Genomic DNA, 19,512 nt, shown 5'->3' with positions numbered 1-19,512 from the left:
TACTTTAATATTCTAGAGTACAGTAAGTTTTTCACTGTATAAATTTGCATATCAAATTTTCTAAGTGTTATTTTGTATAGAATTTAAAAAGTAAGGGTCAAATTTATGAATAAGAGGAACACAGGAAGAATAATTCACGTCAAAGTCATAGAAAATACTGTCAACAAAATCAAAGAAGAAAATTTCCCTAACCTAAAGAAGGAGATGGCTATCATGTTACAAGAATCATACAGAACACTGCCAGAGCAGATGAGAAAAGACTTCAACATATCACATAATAATCAAAACACTAAGCATAGAGAACAAAGAAAATATTAAAATCATAAGATTAAAAATCCACATGACATAAAGAGGTAGACTTATGAATGTAACTCCTAACTTTTCGATAGAGACTCTACGAGCCAGAAAGGCCTGACAGTTGTTGTACAAACTCTAAGTGACAACAGATGCCAGTTCAGACTTCTAAACCCAGCAAAGGTTTCAGTCACAGTGTATAAAGAAAGAAATTCCATTTAAAAATCAAAATTAAGCAGTCTTTATCTACAAATCCAGCCATACAGAAGGCACCAGAAGAAAACTTCAATCTGGAGAGGCTAGCCATGTCCAAGGAAACACAAAAAATAAAAAATAGTAGACCATCAAATCAAAAGCTGGGGGAAACAAAACAATGGGGCAGCAACATCAACAACAACAAAAAACACATTATCACAACAGAATAACTAGAATCAATGAACACTGCTCATTGATAACTCTCAACATCAGTGTTCCCAATTCCCCAATAAAAAGCCATAAAGTAGCAGAATATATGTGAAAACAGAATCCAATCTTCTGATACATCTAAGAAAGATACTTCTACTTCAAGGATAGACATCATCTAAAGGTAAAAGAATGGAAAAATATATGAGACAAAAAAATAAGAAGCAATCTGGTGCAGTGATTTTAATATCAGACAAAATAGTCTACAAGTAGAATTTAATCAGAAAAGATAGGGAAAGTAAAAAAAATCATTAAAGAAAAAATTAACAAAGAGGATATTGCAATTCTCAGTATGTATGTACCAAGTAATGTGCCCAAGTTTATAAAAGAAACACGACCACATATTAAATAACATATCAATCATCACACAATGATAGGAGACTTCACAATTCTTGCCAATATATAGGTTATCAAAACAAAATCGAGACAGAAAAATGCTGGAGTTAACTAACCATCATAAACCAAATGGACCTAACAGATATTTAGAAAACTTTTCTAGTATATATAAAAGAATATACCCTCTTCTACTACCTCATGAAGCTTTCTCCAAACATGAAACACAAAGAAAGCCTGAACAGATACAGAAATATTAAAGTAACAAACTGAATCCTATCTAACTACTAATTAAAATTGACCACCAAAAAGAGAATCAACAGAAAGCTTAGCAACACATAGAAACTTAACAGCTGACTCCTGAATGAAAAAGTGGGCCAAGACAGATATGAGAAATGAAATTAAAACTTTCTAGAATTGAATTAAAATTAAATCTCAGCATACCAAAACTTATTTAACACAATGGAAGCATTTTATAGAAGTGAGATCATAGCACTAAATGTCATGATAAATTGGAGAGCTCTCATATTAGTAATTTAACAGCATATGTGAAAGCTATAGAACAAAAGAATAAATCTTACCTAAAAGGAGTAGATGGCAAGAAATAACCACACCCAGGGTTAAAATTAATACGATAGAAACAAACAAAAACAATACAAAGAATCAATGAAATAGATCTTTGATAAAAATCAATAAAATTGACAAACTCTCAGTCAAATTACTAAAATCCAAAAAGAGAAGATCTAAATTAACTAAAAGGTAGAGAAAGAAAATCTAACTTAACAAAATTAGATGAGGAAAGGGAGAGATAACATCATGGCAACATATTTAAAAACTTATATTTCACCAAATTGGACTATCTAAAATAAATAGACAATTTTCAATAAGCTATAAAAGTTAAATAAAATTTAAATAACCAATTTGAACAGAGCTATAACTCCTAGTGAAATAGAAGCAGCAATTAAAAGTCTCCCAACCAACAAAACCCAGGGCCAGATGGTTTTCACAAAAAATCCTACCAGAGTTTAAAAGAAGAGTTAACCCCAGTACTTCTCAAATTATTCAACAAAATTGAATCAGAAATAACATTGCTCACTTCTTTTTACCAGGCAACAGTTATTCTGATAGTTAAACAACATTAAGACACAATAAAAGAGGAGAAATAGCCCAGATTCCTCCTTGGTATATAGATGCAAAAATTCTCAGTAAATATTTACAAACCAAATCCAAGAACAAATCAAAATGATCATCCACCATGATGAGGTTGGTATCATTCAGAGATACAGAGATTGTTCAACATATGTAAATTAATAAATTTATTCCATGAAATTGAAAAGACAAATCCACATGATCATCTCACTAGATGAAAAGACCTTGACAAAATTCAATGTCCTTTTTAAAATAAAAGTCAAAATTAAAGAGAGATCATGAATACAAAGGACATACCTCAACATAATAACAACAATTTATAGTAATACCATGCCAACATCAACTCAAAGGGGGCAAAATTTCAAGCAGTTCCATCAAAATCAAGAAAAAGATACTCTCTCCATTCCTCATCATTACAGTACTTGAAGTCTTAGCTTGAATAAGACAACTGAAAGAGATCAAGGAGATACATATAGGAATTCAAACTGTCTGTATTTGGATATGATGTCATATGATAATATACATAAATGATGCTCAAACCTCTATCCAGAATCTCCTACAGCTGATAAATGCTTTCAACAAAGTAGCAGAATTAACATACAATCACTCTCCTTCCTATATACAATAGACAAGTAGAGAAAGATAAGACAAACCTTTACAGTAGTCTCAAAAATAGAAACTATCTTGTAGTAATTCTAAATAAGCAAGTGAAAGAAAAAACACTGCAAAAACAAAACAAAACAACAACAAAACCATTCTGCCAAAAGCAATCTACAGATGCAATTCAATCCCCAACAAAATTACAACATAATTTTCACAGGCTTTGAAAGTACAATTTTCAGCTTCATATGGAAGCACACACACACACACACACACACACACACACACGCACATGCACACGCACATGCATGCATACACACACACACACACACACACACACACAAACTCACACAACATAATAGCTAAAATAATTCTGAACAACAGGTGATATTATTATCCCTGATCTTCAGTTATACTACATACCTATAGTAATCAAAAGAGCATGGTATTTGGTAACAAAACAGACAGGTTGATGAATGAAATCAAACTAAAGACCAGAAAAATAAATCTACCCTGACACTTTTATAATGAAGCTAAAATTTTAAAAGAAACAACTCTAGAAAAAAATGAGTCTTTAACAAATGGTACTTGTTCAACTGGATGACTACATCCAGTTGCAAATAGACCCACACCTGTCATTGGCACAGAAAAGCAACTGTAAATGAATAAAAGAAGATCAGATAACTGAATCTGATAGATGAGTAAACTAGGTATAGTTTGAACTCATTAACACAAGGAAAATCTTTCTGAACAGAATACCAATAGCACAGGCACTAAGACCAACAGTTAGTAAGTTATTAGATAGGACCTTTTGAAACTGAAAAGCTTATATATAGCAAAGAACACCATCATTTGTACAAAGCAGTAGCCTACAAAATGGGAAAAGATTTTTATTGCTTACTGACCACATATCTAATACAGAGATAATATTCAAAATAAATTTAAAAACATACAAAAATGAACATCAAGACAATGAACAACCTAATTAACATAGAAAGTAAAGATATAACTGAGAATTCTCAAAATATAAAACTCAAATAGATGAGTATCACCTTCAGGATGCTTAATATCGTTATTAATCATAGAGATTCAAATACATACTTTCAGATTTTATATTATTCGAATCAGGATGACCAAGATCAATAAAACAAATGACAGAACATGCTGACAAGGATATGCAGTAAAGCAAGCACTCATTGCTGTTGGGAGTGGAAACAGGTACAGCCAGCCACTATAGAAATAAGTTTTTCATTTTATCAGAATTATGGGAATAGATCAACCTCAATATCCAACTACGTCATTATTGAGCATATACTCGAAAGATGCTTCATCCTATGAGATAGACACTTGCTCAACCATATTCATTGTTGCTCTATTTATGATGGCCAGAAATTTGAAACAAACTAGATGTCTACCAAGGGATGAATTGATAAATAAAATGTGGGACTTTGGTAAAATGAAATATTACTCAGCTTTTAAAAGAATAAAAATTTCAGGGAAATGGATGAAAAAATCATCCTGAGTGAAGTAACAGAGATCAAGGAAGACTGACATGACATATATTCACTTATTTGTGGATATTAGCTCTTAAATCATTAATAAGGAAAGTACTGTTCAGATAAGCACATAGACTAAGTAGAGAGTAAGGGACTGGGGTAAGAAATGAATCTTCCAGGAAGGGAAATTAAAATAGATAACTATGGGAGGGGGAATAGAATGGGAGGACCAAACAAGCAGGTGGAAAGAGAAGGGTAAGTGGGGCAGTATAGAGAAGCACAGTAAAACTAAAGGCCATTTGATAAATCGTGTGTAAGCGTAATCCAATAGGAACTTCCTTTAGCATGTTCATATATGAAGGTTGTCTAAATGCAGTTGCCAAATACTGACTGATACAGAGCCCCAACTTGACATCTCCTGTCACCAAATGAATCTTCCAGTGCTGGAATTGGTCACATTTAAATGGAGTTATTGGTCAAAGGGGTTCCATGGGAACCTCCAAAAACCCAGTGTGTTGCCAAAGCTGTTGGTGCCTTTCCACAAACTGATGGTAAGGCTTGTTCCTAAAGGCAGTGTGCACACAACTCATTGAACACAGAAAAGTTGAAATGGTCCTTACCTACAGCCATCACTCCTGTGTACTAGTATTTATGGTACTGGAAGTTACTATGCACACTACCAAGGAGAAAGATAAACACCAATGTAGCTATGAATGCTTTGATCTACATTGTAATCTGACTGCAAGATATACTGATACAATAAAAGTTGCACAAATCTTGTGGGAATAACCAATCAATATCCAATTTGACTTAAGACCCCTTCCATGAGATGGGACCCTGATTCAAAGTAGCCTTGGTGGCCAAGAACCTAAGACTAGATAGGCCAGTGACATAGGGTATGCTACTCTTCCGTTTAAGGAACATGACCACATGCCTATGGCATAATTAGGTAATGATGCCTAATGCATTCTTCTATGCTCATAGATAAGTGCCTTGCAATTTTAGAGTGTGAAAATGGAATAACCCTTGTTGACAGAACGAATTTTCCTTATTGAAATTTATGTTGTCTCACTAGTGGTAATATTCTGAACCCTCTTACAATAGCAGCACTCTACCTTCCTATGTAATTGGGCGGAACTGTAATGCAAATCACCCTACATGAATCTCTCACCTTGTGACTGGCTTGACCAGCCAATCACGAGTCACAGTCTTGGTCTCCTTTGAATTGTTTCCCTTATTAAATTACATAAACTTTTTGAGAACTTGTCAGAGATCATGGGAATTCACATTTTAGCTCCATGTGAATGTATCTTAAATATTTTGAGATTAGTTATTTCTCTGTAATTTTTAGAGCTATTCATGTCTTTAAACTGTTCTAGGAAGACTGTCTTTGCAGTTAGCAGAATTCATTTTCTCTCATCGCCAACATTGAGTGATATATGACTGGACTTATATCCATCATCTATGCTAATACATATGGGTTATCTACATTAAAAAAATACAGTGTTTTCCATCATTTTCTCCTACATGTATTTCCTTATTTTCCTGCCCTCTGATTTTCTTCCTTCCTTTTATATCATTGAAACATTTAGAAATTAGGAAGAAAGACTAAAGATATTGCAATAAAATATGCAAGAAAGGAAAGTCTATTTATTACATACTACGTGGTTTTATCCTGATTTAAACTAAGACAAGGATTTCTGGGTTAGGAAGATGGCTTAACACACAAAGGTTCTTTCTGCCAAGCATGACAATCTGAGTTTAGCCCAGACCTCACATAGGAGAATAGATGAATTCTTCTCTATTCTTGTCCTCTAATAGGCATGTGCATGCTGTGCACAGGGATCCCTACATGAATAAACAAGAATACACAGATTGACAGACAGATGCGCGTGCACACACACACACACACACACACACACAGAAAAAGAGAGAGAGAGAGAGAGAGAGAGAGACAGACAGACAGACAGACAGACAGACAGACACTATGGTGACCTTAGAAAGAACATGCCCAAAACTGATACACCTCTGCAGCTGCTATTCAGAGTATTACTCCGCACTCTGGTTAAATCATGTTATTTTGCTTTAATCCTCATGGAAATCTTAAGGGTTTAAGGGGGGGGGTCAATGAATGCATAGAAAGGGTTACTAACCCATCCAATCACAACACAGGAAGTTCTGCTGGACTCTGGCACTGAGACCTCCATTTGAAGAAGCAGTCTGCACATCTAGCCACATCCCAATATATTGTCATATAACTTTTTCAACCTTTAGTAAAGTGCTCTCTGCCATACTGTAGGGATTGGGATTTGCTAGAGGGTTTCCTATAAGTAAGTCTGCAAGACAAAGGACTTTACATTCTAGCTCTGTGAGGAGTTAAGAGGCCTGCTTTTATGTACCATCCTCTACCCACTGAACTACCTAGCCTCTCCAGTCTATATCACTATGCTGTCCCGTACTCACACTATCCTTCATAATCTCTCTATAGTCTTGGTGTTAGCACTCACCGAGGGGCAAATGCTATTCAACATGGTAGAGACGGAGACTGTCCAAATGTGACAATGCTATAAAGACTTGGGTTTAAATCTAAGTTGTGTGGCCCAGTGCTCTAATCTAGTGCTACCTTAATTGTAGAATTCATTGCTTTGTGCCTCACACATTGCTTAGCAATATCTCTAGTAAAAGTGGGAGACATACCACATGCTCGTAGTAGCTATCCAATCAGTAATGCATGGTGTATGAACTCATTCCCAATTCTAGAATCAGTTTGTATCTCTTCTCTAAATTTCCCAGGAGAATAGCACTAATTTGCGACTGTGTTCTAGGCACTTTGCCTTTAGTATATCATTTAATTTTTTCCCCACAATCTCATGAGAGAAAACTACCTATGGTAATTATCTCTTATTGCTTCTGAGTCTTAGAGAATTTAAATGGAGCTATTCATTATCAAACACCCAGTGAATGGTACAGTCAAAACTGAAATCAGATCTGTCACTTCAGCGCCAATGTAGACATGGTCAATCCTCCTCAAAGTGTCTGCTGACTCCATAGTCAGAACAATAACCAGGCTCCTGTTCAGATTAAAAGAGAATAGTGTTGCTGTTCCTACTTGTTCTCCATACTCTTTCAGGGACAATCTGTCTGAAATCTAAATGAAGTTTGGCTCCTTTTACAAGCTCCTAGTTATTATTTAAAAAAAGAAATGGATTTCCATTTATTTTACCATTGCTTCCTTCTTATGTGACTACAGCCCAGCTTTCTTTGTATTCTCAACTTGGGAAATAAGATCAAGTTACAGAAATGCTATTAGGCTAATCCATCCTTCACAGGACATGTTGACAAATAGATGGCACATAAATGGGTCTTTCAGTCCTTCCACATGAGGACTAGGGGCTCAGTATTCTGCTTCTGCTTAAAGTTGTTGCAAGTGCCAGACAACACCATCTGTTTATCATCATCATGTTACTGGACTATCCTTAATAAATCAGTAACTTTAGAAATGAGATGAGTCTACCTTTGATTAGCATGCCACTATGAAAAACCTTGTTTCCATAACTGATTAAAACATGCCAAAATGGAAATTTTATAGGACCAAATATAGTTCTGGTTAGTAGCATTAAAAAGAAACATTCTGTTGAAATGAGTATGCTACTTCAATAATCATGCTCAGAAAAAAAATAGGAATAAAGCCACACTTTGGGAAAATTAGAAATAAGGAGATTCCAAGACTGAGTCGACAGCCTCTCTTTTCAATCTATACCAAATTTCACTTCCAAGACGCTTTGTTTAAGGCTTCTGTTTTGGCAATTTTGATGAAACCATTGGGCTACAAATGTGTTTCAAACGTGCCCTTGAAATATTTCAGAATCAAGTTGCTGCCAGCTCAGAAAATCAGAAGGAGAATAGATGTACAAAAAGTGATCAAGGGCATTCTAACAATAGTCACTATGCACTGCTCTACTTTAAAGTAAGGCTCAGGCAGAAATAAAACAGAGTGTAGAGCCAGACATTGTACTCTGAAGCAGGGAGAATTCTCGGTTTTGAAGGAGAGGTATCTTATATACCGTTTTAGAAAAACACACATGGTATGCACTCATTGATAAGTGGCTATTAGCCCAAATGCTCGAATTACCCTAGATGCACAGAACACATGAAAGTCAAGAAGGATGCCCAAAATGCGAATGCTTCACTCCTTCTTTAAAAAGGGAACAAAAATACCCTTGGGAGGGGATAGGAAGGCAAAGTTTAGAACAGAGGCAGAAGGAACGTCCATTCAGAGCCTGCCCCACATGTGGCCCATACATATACAGCCACCAAACTAGATAAGATGGATGAAGCAAAGAAGTGCAGCCTGACAGGAACCGGATGTAGATCTCTCCTGAGAGACACAGCCAGAATACAGCAAATACATAGGTGAATGCCAGCAGCAATTCACTGAACTGAGATTGGGACCATTCCGTTGAAGGAATCAGAGAAAGGTCTGGAAGAGCTTGAAGGGGCTTGAGACCCCATGTGAACAACAATGCCAAGCAACCAGAGCTTCCAGGGACTAAGCCACTACCCAAAGACTATACATGGACTGACCCTGGGCTCCAACCTCATAGGTAGCAATGAATAGCCTAGCAAGAGCACCAGTGGAAGGGGAAGCCCTTAGCCCTCCAGGGCTGGACCCCCAGTGAACGGAATTCTTGGGGGGAGGACAGTACTGGGGGGAGGATGGGGATGGGAACACCCATATAGAATGGGAGCGAGAGGGGTCAGGGGGATGTTGGCATGGAAACTGGGAAAGGGAATAACATTAGAAATGTAAATAAGAAATACCCAATTTAATAAAGATGAAAAAAACAAAAAAAAAAGAAATGGAAAAAAATTATTAGGCAACTTTATATTATATGAAGAAGAAAAAGAGAAGGATTGCTTCCAATTTTAACCAAAGAGTGAATTCAAATCATTTAATGTGGGAAATTGTCTCTTATGATTTTACTAGGGAATAAATGAGCATAATTTTCCTAAATGGCAGAAGACTCATGAAAATAGAGATTCCGTTATGAGTATTAACTGTCCTTGTACAAAAGAAATGTCAAATTATTATAATTTAACACAATAATTCAATGAAATATTTTTAAATATAAGATAGTGCTTTCTCATATCTAAAGGACAATTTAGGCCTTTTTTCTTTTGCTCATAAAAGAATGGTCATGAAATGTGAAGCATATAATATATATGCATATGTGTAATATATATGTGTGTGTATTTACATAATATATTGCTCCCTCTGCAATAAAAAATTATCATTGTCACTTGAACAAAGCACGACTTAGTGTTGAATGCATACTACTTAAATATGACATTAAGTGGTCACCAATTTTCAAAACTATTCAATTGCTTAAATAGTTGTTAAAATCAGAGGCAAGTATTACTGAGAAAGCTGTCCCTGTTCTTGATGGTAGCTAATTAGTTGTCAAACTTAAGAATCTTTAAACGCATAATCTCAGAAGCTTGAAATTATAAAGCAGAAGTGAATTCCAAAACTGAAAATATTTAGGAAGAATGAGTAGCAAAATTTATAAATACTTATTGAAATGCAACATTCAGAATATTGCACCCTGGTCAAACTTAATTGAACTATGACAGATTGTATGAGATTAGCTGAGAATCTTGAGATATGATTTATAAGTAGTAAGGTTTTTAAGATGACAGAGCTGCTGGACAGCTCCAAATCAAATAATCAAAGAATTTTGCTTTTGAAACTTGGTACCCGGGGATACTATTGATCATTCCACACAGCTTCATGTAAGTAATGGAAATGAACTGGTTTAATGATTTCCCATTAAAATCTAAATGTGACCTGGCAGTTGAGACATTAGCACTTTTTTTTCCTGTAGCAAATTTTTAACTGTTTAGTGTATCTGTACCGACCTTCCGCCAAGAATTTTGCTAGATATTAATGTGTGGTTTTCAGTCAGCAACCGAATGCTGGCAAATACTTGACAATGAGGGTAGCCTGAGCTTGCTAGATAAAAGATGGCTTTATTCATGACAGCATATTCAGTGTAAGCTGTAATCACTTTTTGATGTGGTATCTTTTATGGAAAACTCAAGTTTTAATAACTTCGAGAGTCTGAACAACTTTCTCCTTTTTATTTTTGAGAACAAAGTGGCAATGTAACAAGTTGTCCTGGGCAAATCTGTCCGTGGCCAAGACTTACACTAACAGTTTGTCAAAGAACACATTTACAGTGGCAGCTTCAGGATCTGTAGGCTGATCTGCTGTCTCATTTTAAACGGGGTTCACCTACACAGAGATATGTATCAGAACCTCAGCCCTTAATCAGCTTTCTGATATCTGTGTTCTCCTGTAGGATTTTGGAAAAAATCCACCCTGAGCATGTAAATTAGAGCCAACTATTGAGAGCAGACTTTGAAATCTCAGCCCAGAGAACCCTGACTCATAATTGGAATTGCAAGTTTTGTTGTTGTATCTCACAAAACAGTGTTTGTCCTAAGTTGCGGTAAAACCCCTCCCTTACCCTCTTGCCTTCCTAATCTACCAATACTCTCCTAAGACATCAACTGTGAGTATCCTCCCCTCTCTCTCTTTGCAGGTCCTGGTGTTCGTCTATCGCCTCTTTGTGTGTGTGTGTGTGTGTGTGTGTGTGTGTGTGTGTGTGTGTGTGTGTGTGTGTGTGTGTGTGTGTGTTGTGTGTGTGTGTGTGTTGGATGACTCTATTGGTGAAGGCACTGATCTCTTTGGTGCTTTATAGGTTTATAGGCATAAAGAAGTCAACCTCAAAGTGACCAGGAACTCTCTCCCTGAGGATCAGTTAAACAGTGCCAGAAGAGGCTCATTTAGATTGATGCATGATAAGAGACATCAATGATCTTACCCATGCTCCCTGCAGGCTACAGTACTGACCTGTTTGGAAGAAGGTGCCCACTGGTGTAATAACGGCACAATAAGGTTATGGAAATAACCAACTACTTTCTGATCAGATATGAGGCCTGCTCTGGAGAGGAGATTCCATGCCTGGTACTATTAATCTAGTCAAAGGCCCATGTCTGTCATGGTGTTGCTAAGTGATCATGCTACCGAACTGCATTCTAAAAATTTATACACTCCTAGATTTGTTCTCTCAACTTTGGTCAGAGAAGCAAAGACTCACAAGTGGGCAAGTGTGGAGCGTGTGTGACTCAGGGTTCTGCTGTGGATGAATTATCTGTATCAACCTCCCTTTGCCCATAATTTAGAACACTTTGAGGAGTGGTTCTGGAAGACTGTAAGAACTGAGGATTGTGTGGGAGAATGGTGACATGCTGACTTCTGCATGTAAGAGGTTGCAGTGCACAACTGCTCACTGCAGCTGTGGTTACCTGCAGAAGATGACTAGAAGAAGCCAGACAGAATTTTGGGATGAAGGCAAGAGGGGATTAGTAGTTTCCAAGGAATATTTGCAGTTGGCAGCGGCTGAAAGGGGACATCCTCTTTGGAAACACAGCTGCCAGTAAGTTGTCCATGCCCGCCCTGGAATAGCTTCACACCTAGATTCTTCTATATTTAGGGAGCAGAATAAATACACTGAAATGCAATGTTTTCAATCAGAATTCAATTCCTATCTATAAACTTGATTACATTTGCATCACTGAACGCAATTGCCGCTTTCCCTATGGCTTGAAATATTTGACTTTCAATGTCAAGTTAGAAGCTAGCATAGAAAAAAACTTGATATTGAAATATACTTATTTGAGTTTTGCATGTTATAATATTTAGGAGCTTAATGATAAAATATAGGATTGCAGTATCCAACTATATTAACTAATTATTTCTTCACATCCAGGTTAAGACCAGTAGATTTCATATGATTAACATGCACTGAAAATCCTCATGTATATAAAAGTCAAGATGTAAGACAGGGTACATGTTCCTATTTGGCTTAAGATAGCATGGAATTAAAGTGTACTTCTGAAGAATAAGCCACCGTCTCGTTATAGAAACTAGGGCAGGAGAGTCCAAATATATGTTAGCTGTGTGAGCCTCATAAAACGTCTGCTTCCAAATGATGAAAGAAAGTATCTTCAAACAAAATGTAAACTCTAAAAGTATTTTCTTGTGACTTAAATTACTCTGCTTATTTTTCCTAATTGAGTGGCACTTAACAACCCCTTTGGGGACTTTGGGAAGGAAGTCAACTTCCATGGTATTTCAATCCCTATTTATTTATCCTGAGAAGACTTCATGATAATAATTCTTGGGTTATATCCTGTTGCTAGTTTTTCTTCCTTTTTTGTTTTGTTTTTCTTTGTTTTGGGTGTTAATTTTATAATTTTATTTCTTATTTGTTGATCATGGTCATGCTTTGTTTCTGCTAAACTTTTTCCCTGATAATTTCTCACGTACATATTATGCATTCTGGTTAGCCTCACCCTTGTCCCAGCCTCTCCTATTTCTTTCTGAATTCCATCAACCAACCTTCCTCTACATGTCTATTTTTTGTTTTGCATCTTTCTGTTTTGTCTTGTGACCCACTAGATTTAATGGGTTTGGGTTTTTGAGACAGAGCAGTCTCACTTTCTTCAAAAGCAGTTTTAATCTACACCCGCCGTAGGGTCTTCTCACTCCAATTCGCATACCAACTCTCAACTTGTGTATTTGATCTAACAGTGGTACTAACTGAACTTGTTATCTTGTCATAAAACATTCCACTGCCAAGGGAAAAAAGTGCGAAGACAAAATTCTAGGAGGGGAGGCTTTTGATCCTGTGAAGTCTCGATGCCCCAGTGTAGGAGAATGTTAGGGAGGTGAGGCTGGGGTAGGTGAATGGATGGGGGAGCACCCTCATAGGAGCAGGAGGAGGAAGAGGGGATAGGGGTTTTGTGGAGGGGAAACTGGGAAAGGGGATAACACTTAAAATGTAAATAAATAAAATATTCAATTAAAAAAGGCAGTGCAGCCTCAAAATTGTTTTAAACCTGTTTCAATCTCCCAAGGCTTAAATAAGAGGTACATTCAACCCAACCTTGCTACATGTTTTTCTTAATGGATTTTTTCAAGTAAGACTTCATAAAGTCTGCTAAGTGAAAGAGGAAGTTTTCAGTTAGGAATATTTCAGTATAGATATGTTATTGCTATCTCTTACCCAGCATGTCAGGAGATTTGAAGAACCCTGTTCATCCTTTTACCAGTAAACAAGTTGTGTCACTGAAAAGCATTAGCATTTTATTGACTTACTAGACAGCCGAGATCACAGATAGGAACTGCCACTGCTTCTGTGAGAGACACACAGGTGGGCACAGGGTCATAAAAGCTAGAAGAAGAAAACCTTGGGAATGAATGTCTGTGGGCAGGACATCTAAGCCATGATTTTCCAGATTCAATATAGAAACCTACAGGAGATGAAATTCTGAGAGGACAGTAGGGAAACATCTTCTCTGAAATCCTCATCAAGTTTCCACATAGAAGCCTACGAGTTCTCTCAGCTTTCACAAGGGAAGAGAAACAAGGTCATGGAAACAACTGTAAATGCTAGTTCACTAAATCTTTACTGACACAAGGGAAGAAAAATATTCAAGAATGTGAAAAAAAAGTTGGGTTGAATTAAACAGAAAAGTGCTGTTGGAAAATACTCACTTCTGTGACCCATGAAGTGTTATGCACATATTTGAAGAAGTACTTGAGCTAGTTGTAATGTAATTTTTAAGTTCAAGGTCATCCACTAGGAAATATGTTTTTATAGGTATGCAACTAGTACACAAAGAAGATGAAAATTTTAATCACGTAAAATTACTAATTAGCTTCAGAATAGAGAAAGTGGATAAAAAGTTTAAAAAGACACAAAAATTAATGAATATAGAAATGGTAAAATGTTCTGTCAGTAGTTCAGCTCCATCAATAAAGATTAATAGTATAAATTTGGCAATTAACATACATTCATTGTCAGTGTGGATAAAGAACAGAATACTATCTTTCAGAATCTATATTTAATATAAAGGCAGAAAAATCAAAAATAAGGGAAGGACACTCTTCAAAAGAATGTGAGAGTTAATAAAAAAAACTCTGAGGCAAGGAATATTATTAAGGATAAAGAAGACCATAGATGATAATAAATAGGCCATTCCTCTAAGAAAACAAAAAAAAATCTCCAACATATACGAATTTAATACCAGAAAATCATAGTTTTTCAAGTAAATCCTGATAGAACTTTAAGAAGAAATTAATGACTCTATTATTACAGCTGGAGAATCATATTTGCTTGGCAATGAAATGATCCAGCAGGAAAGACATGGCTGACCAGAACAGCACAATCAACCATCTGGCCCTGAAGTCATTCACTGAGGACTTCATTGGAGAATTATCAGAATGCCTATAGTCTCATGTGACACGCACACAAACACACACAAAATAACATGAGAAAAACAAGTCATTGGCCATGAAATGTAACGATCTAAAGAAATGGAGACCATACACAATACGCTTTCTACAATCTTCTTTTGGGAGAATGGATATTTCACATCAAGTCAAAAGTATTCACTGCTTTCTTTGTGTTTGCCTAATGTGAGAAGAACCCCATTTCTGTCAGTGATTAAAATTGATAAGACTTTCCCAGTTTTTCCATACTTTTCTCTATAATGTAACAGGAATGTGATTACAAAACTTCTAATTACATACAGATTCAACATGGCTTCTAAATAGCTCATGAGTCAAGGAAGTTAACATCTTGACATATTTTAATTCAGGAAAGAATGGAGAATCAAAATATGTGTATTCATTTAAATACATTGGTTATAAGAAAATTTGAGGGAATAACAATTGAAATGTAAATAAGAAACACCCAAGTTAATAAAGATAAAAAAAAAGAAAATTTGAGCATTTCAATAAAAGAGAGTAATAAGACAAATTAAGATAAATTAAAAACTTTAAAATAAAAAGAAGAAAATTAAGTATTGAATATGAGTAGATATGAGTGAAATATATGCAATAAATAAATTAAATAACACTACTCATAGCAAACCATTGAGCTGAGCCAGGGGACTCAAGTGGAAGAAATAAGGGAAGGACTGAGGAACTGAAGGGAATTGCAACCCCATAGGAAGAACAATATCAACTAACCTGACCACCCAGAGTTCCCAGGGACTAAACCACCAACCAATCCATGGCTCCAGCTACATAGATAGCAGATGATGGCCTTTTCAGACATCAATGGGAGGGGAGGCCCTTGATCCTGCAGAGGCTTGATGCCCCAGCATAGGCAGACACTAGAGTGGTGAGGTGGGAGTGGGTGAGTGGGTTGAAGGGCACTGGAATACAGGCGAAAGGGAGGAGCATGGGATGGGGAATTTGAGGGAGGGGATATCATTTGAAATGTAAATGCATTAAATTAGTTTAATAAAAATAAAATAAAACTAAAACATAGTATTTGAAAGAATAAAGAAAATAGAAAATATTCTCACCAAGTTACTTGAAACAACTAAAGAAAGCTGGAAGTCATTCTACCAGAAGTGAAAGGGACACTGTTGCTGTCTTTGAATTGTGTTAAGCATAAAGAAAACTATATTAAATAGAAAACAATTTATTAGATTTGTTTGAGACTATACAAGTAACTTATCTGCTATCCCACACCAACACACACACACACACACACACACACACACACACACCAATAAATTATGGAATAATTCTTACAATCACCACTCTGCAGCAAATGTTGCCACATTTTAATACTCTGGCTAGTGTAGAAGAAGGGATAACTGAAATAAGGTCCCACATCAATCAGATCCCAAAGCCCACTCTGGACCTCTGTCCGCTCTTCATAAAATGCAAATGCTATGGCCTGAAAGTGAGACTGAAGGACAGTAGTACAACTTCAGAATCCACGCAGGGTTGAGTCCTGTATAAAAGGAATTCTGCATATCATGTGACTAGAGCTCCACCATTCTGCTCAGAAGAATTAACTGCTGTTTCAAGATGACTTGTAAGAAATAAATTCTATTTAATTGGGGAGAGGAAAGAAGAGTGTTTAAGATGATAATGATTTTTGCGCTTGCTTCAATAATTCTGTATTAAATATATTATTTTCCTAAAACCTGAAACTATTCCTCAATCTTTTCTAGGTAGTGGTCGGCATTTCTTGTTTGTCAACTCTTCTCTCTCCAGAGAAGGATCTACTGCAAGAGTCATTACCTCTCGCTTCTTCCCAGCAAGCCTTGGGATGTGTACTGTTCGCTTCTGGTTCTACATGGTGGATCCCCAGATTATGGGGATATTAAAGGTATGGAAGAAGATAGATTTGTGTCCATGGAAATATTCAACACATGAATTTAATCACCCCCACTGTAATCATGCTGCCAAAGTGCCTTCATTAACTTCTCATCTCTGCCTGGGGCTATGGGTCTTTGGCATGCAGTACTGTCATTCGTCTCCATCTGAGTCAAGATTAAGCTCATTGATGTCTGCCACCTGAACTCAATTATAGCATTGGCTATGTAGAAGCTTATCCATAGATAAAATAAAAAAAAATGTCAGAGTAGATTTTACATGTACTTAACAAATAAGGGCTTGCCTAAGGACCCAGGGAGGAAAGGTGACACTAGAGGTAACAATACAGAAATATCTATCTCATATAAAATATAGATAAAGCAGCCTTGATGTTGCAAATTAAGATTTGCCCCAAGTATAAAACATCAGTCTTTGAGAAAGAAATGACAGTATTTATACTTATCGTTTTATCAAAGTTTAACACATTTTTGACCACTAAGAGCCAATTTTATGATCTACTTTCAATTTAAAAGTGTGAATTAGAGCCTAAGCCCAGTGTCATGACCTAGCAGTTAATTGTTTAGAGGAATGTGACTGGTTTTATTGCCTTAACTCCAACATTGTTCCTAGGAAATGGAGACAGGTGTTGGTATTTTCTGTCTGTCAGGAGATATTTTATACACACTGTATATACTATTCATTTTAGTTCAAATGTTGGCCTAATGGGGGAGAGATGCATACCTTCTAGCTTTAAAATAAACTGAGACCCCAAAATGCTCAGCAAATTGTCCTCTCCCAGATTACACAATTAGCATAAGACTTTACAGCAAAAATCTACCATCTATAACTTACCAACCTTCTACTCTATCCAAAAAGTCTGAAAGATACAAGATAAAAAAATAGAAAAAAAGAAAAAGCAATACCAATTATAATAACTGACAGAATCTCTTACCAAGTCAAAACAGCAGCATACAAAGAAAGTGACATATTCATCCTGACTCTATGAGAGTATCTGTTTTCAAATGGAAACCAGTAGAAACAAAGAAAGTCCATTCTAACTGCTGAGGGACACACGTGTTAGCGCAACACCTTAATATTTTTCATAGGTTTTACATACAATATAGAGTGATCTGGGACATTAGCTTCTGTGTGTAATAGATTGCAGGAAGGTAACTTCCTGATCATCCATCCTCCTTTGGTCTTCCTATTCTGTGGTGATCTCTTGCTCATGAGAGCAAACATTCTTTACTTACTAACATGATTTGGCCTCTCCCTTCATTCAGAGCAAATACCCAAGCATGCTTTTTTTTTTAATATGGTTAGTTATTTGCCTGGGGTTCTCAACTGTATAGCTCCTATCTAGTATTTAGCTATGAATCTGTGAAAAGCCTTTAAATTACAAACGTTGGGTTGAGTCTTTATTTAAGATGTCTTGTTGTGAAGTGATTCATTGTTTTTCAAATTACAGGTTAGCAGTATAGAGAATCCTTCTCTATACTGATGATGATGGTTGAGATGATAAGGACATCCTTTTTTCTCTGAACTGTCTGTGTGGGACTGGTTAACACAGTGAATTTTCTTGGGTATTTATGGTTTTTCTATTAGATTTTTTTCTAGTTTAGAAGGCATGGGACAGGATTGAAGAAATTCGATATATTTGAGAGCATGTGTCACACATGAGGAGAGAGATTTGAGAGAAAATTACACATGTGTGCTACACAGAAAGAATTAGGGAGACCTTTTTGTCTAATCCTGGATCCGTCTTTATGTGAGTCAGGAACCTCTCAACACAACAAGCTGCTGGAAGGGTTATGGCCAGCACGAAAGCCAGGAGTATCAGTTTTCATCAGATGATCTTGATCTTCCAAACTCTCCTAATACCATTTCTTAGGTGTAGAATTCAACGTAAGAATTGGGGAAAGCCATTAGTATTCAGTCTGTTTCAAGGGAACTAGTTAGATGATATAGAAGTCATGGCAGATATTTCATGATTGATTTAATGTGGACTATCAAGGTACTCTGGAAAGCAATGAGTACTAACAGCAAATAAAACATTTCTTCACCAGCATATTGAGATTATTTTCAAACAAAGCATGTCTAAATTGTATCACCATGTTAATATGATTCATCAGATAAGAATAAAGCAATCAATATAGATTTATACAGTTGATAAAATCAGGTAAATTAGATATGATCTTCCATGCTAAATTATGGAGTTCAATGACAAATAAATTGCAACTTATCCCAGCCTTTGAGTAGGAAGCATGAGAAAAACAAATACTCTTGATGGCTAGGGAGTCCTCCATTAGCTTTTTAATAGTAAAGGGAAAAAATCAGATTGTTAGAATGGTTATACATTTATCAACATGCTTTGATACACAGACAAGACATTATAGAAAAATACCAGCAGTCATTAACTCATTATTATATATTTAGTATAAAAGAATTAATCATGTTAGTTTCTTTCTTTCTATCTTTCAGGTGCATATTCACACATAAAGTTTAAATCTCACATTGAAATGAACATGGCCTTCTTTTAATCCATATTGCCAAAGAGCCCTAAAAGAACCAGATTTGTTTCTTCTGAGAATATTAAGCTTAAGTAATTCAGCCTTGGACTTGTTTAGATTTTTAAATACAATCACAGTGAAAAGAGGTAAAATTTGAACACAGTAAAATTTGAAGACTTTAATAATGATTAATCCTGATTTCTAAGTTCATCCTAATGAGATGGAGGCCATTAAGAAGCACCTTTCAAGATGCATATTCTTTGTTGCATTAGTATAATATAATGGAAACTTCATTTTGTTTTGATTTGCTTTGGTATGTTTTGGTTATGGGTTTTTGGTTGGTTTTGATTTTTCTGTTTCTGTTTTGTTTATTTCAGAGAGAGAGAGAGAGAGAGAGAGAGAGAGAGAGAGAGAGAGA

General features: G+C 36.0%; 1 protein-coding gene across 1 annotated transcript in view; it reads left to right on the top strand.

The window, feature by feature from the left end:
• Malrd1 (MAM and LDL receptor class A domain containing 1) overlaps window positions 1-19,512 on the top strand; it is a 684,120-nt gene that overhangs the window by 513,592 nt on the left and 151,016 nt on the right. Inside the window, exon 31 of the mRNA XM_032884682.1 lies at window positions 16,440-16,597. Within this exon, the coding sequence (XP_032740573.1) occupies window positions 16,440-16,597 (158 nt within the window). The remainder of the gene's footprint in view (window positions 1-16,439; window positions 16,598-19,512) is intronic.

This window comes from Rattus rattus, chromosome 14 (genome assembly GCF_011064425.1).
Source record: "Rattus rattus isolate New Zealand chromosome 14, Rrattus_CSIRO_v1, whole genome shotgun sequence".
Taxonomy (NCBI): Eukaryota; Metazoa; Chordata; class Mammalia; order Rodentia; family Muridae; genus Rattus; species Rattus rattus.
Note: the sequence above shows the minus strand (reverse complement) of the source record. Positions and strands in the feature narration are given on the sequence as shown.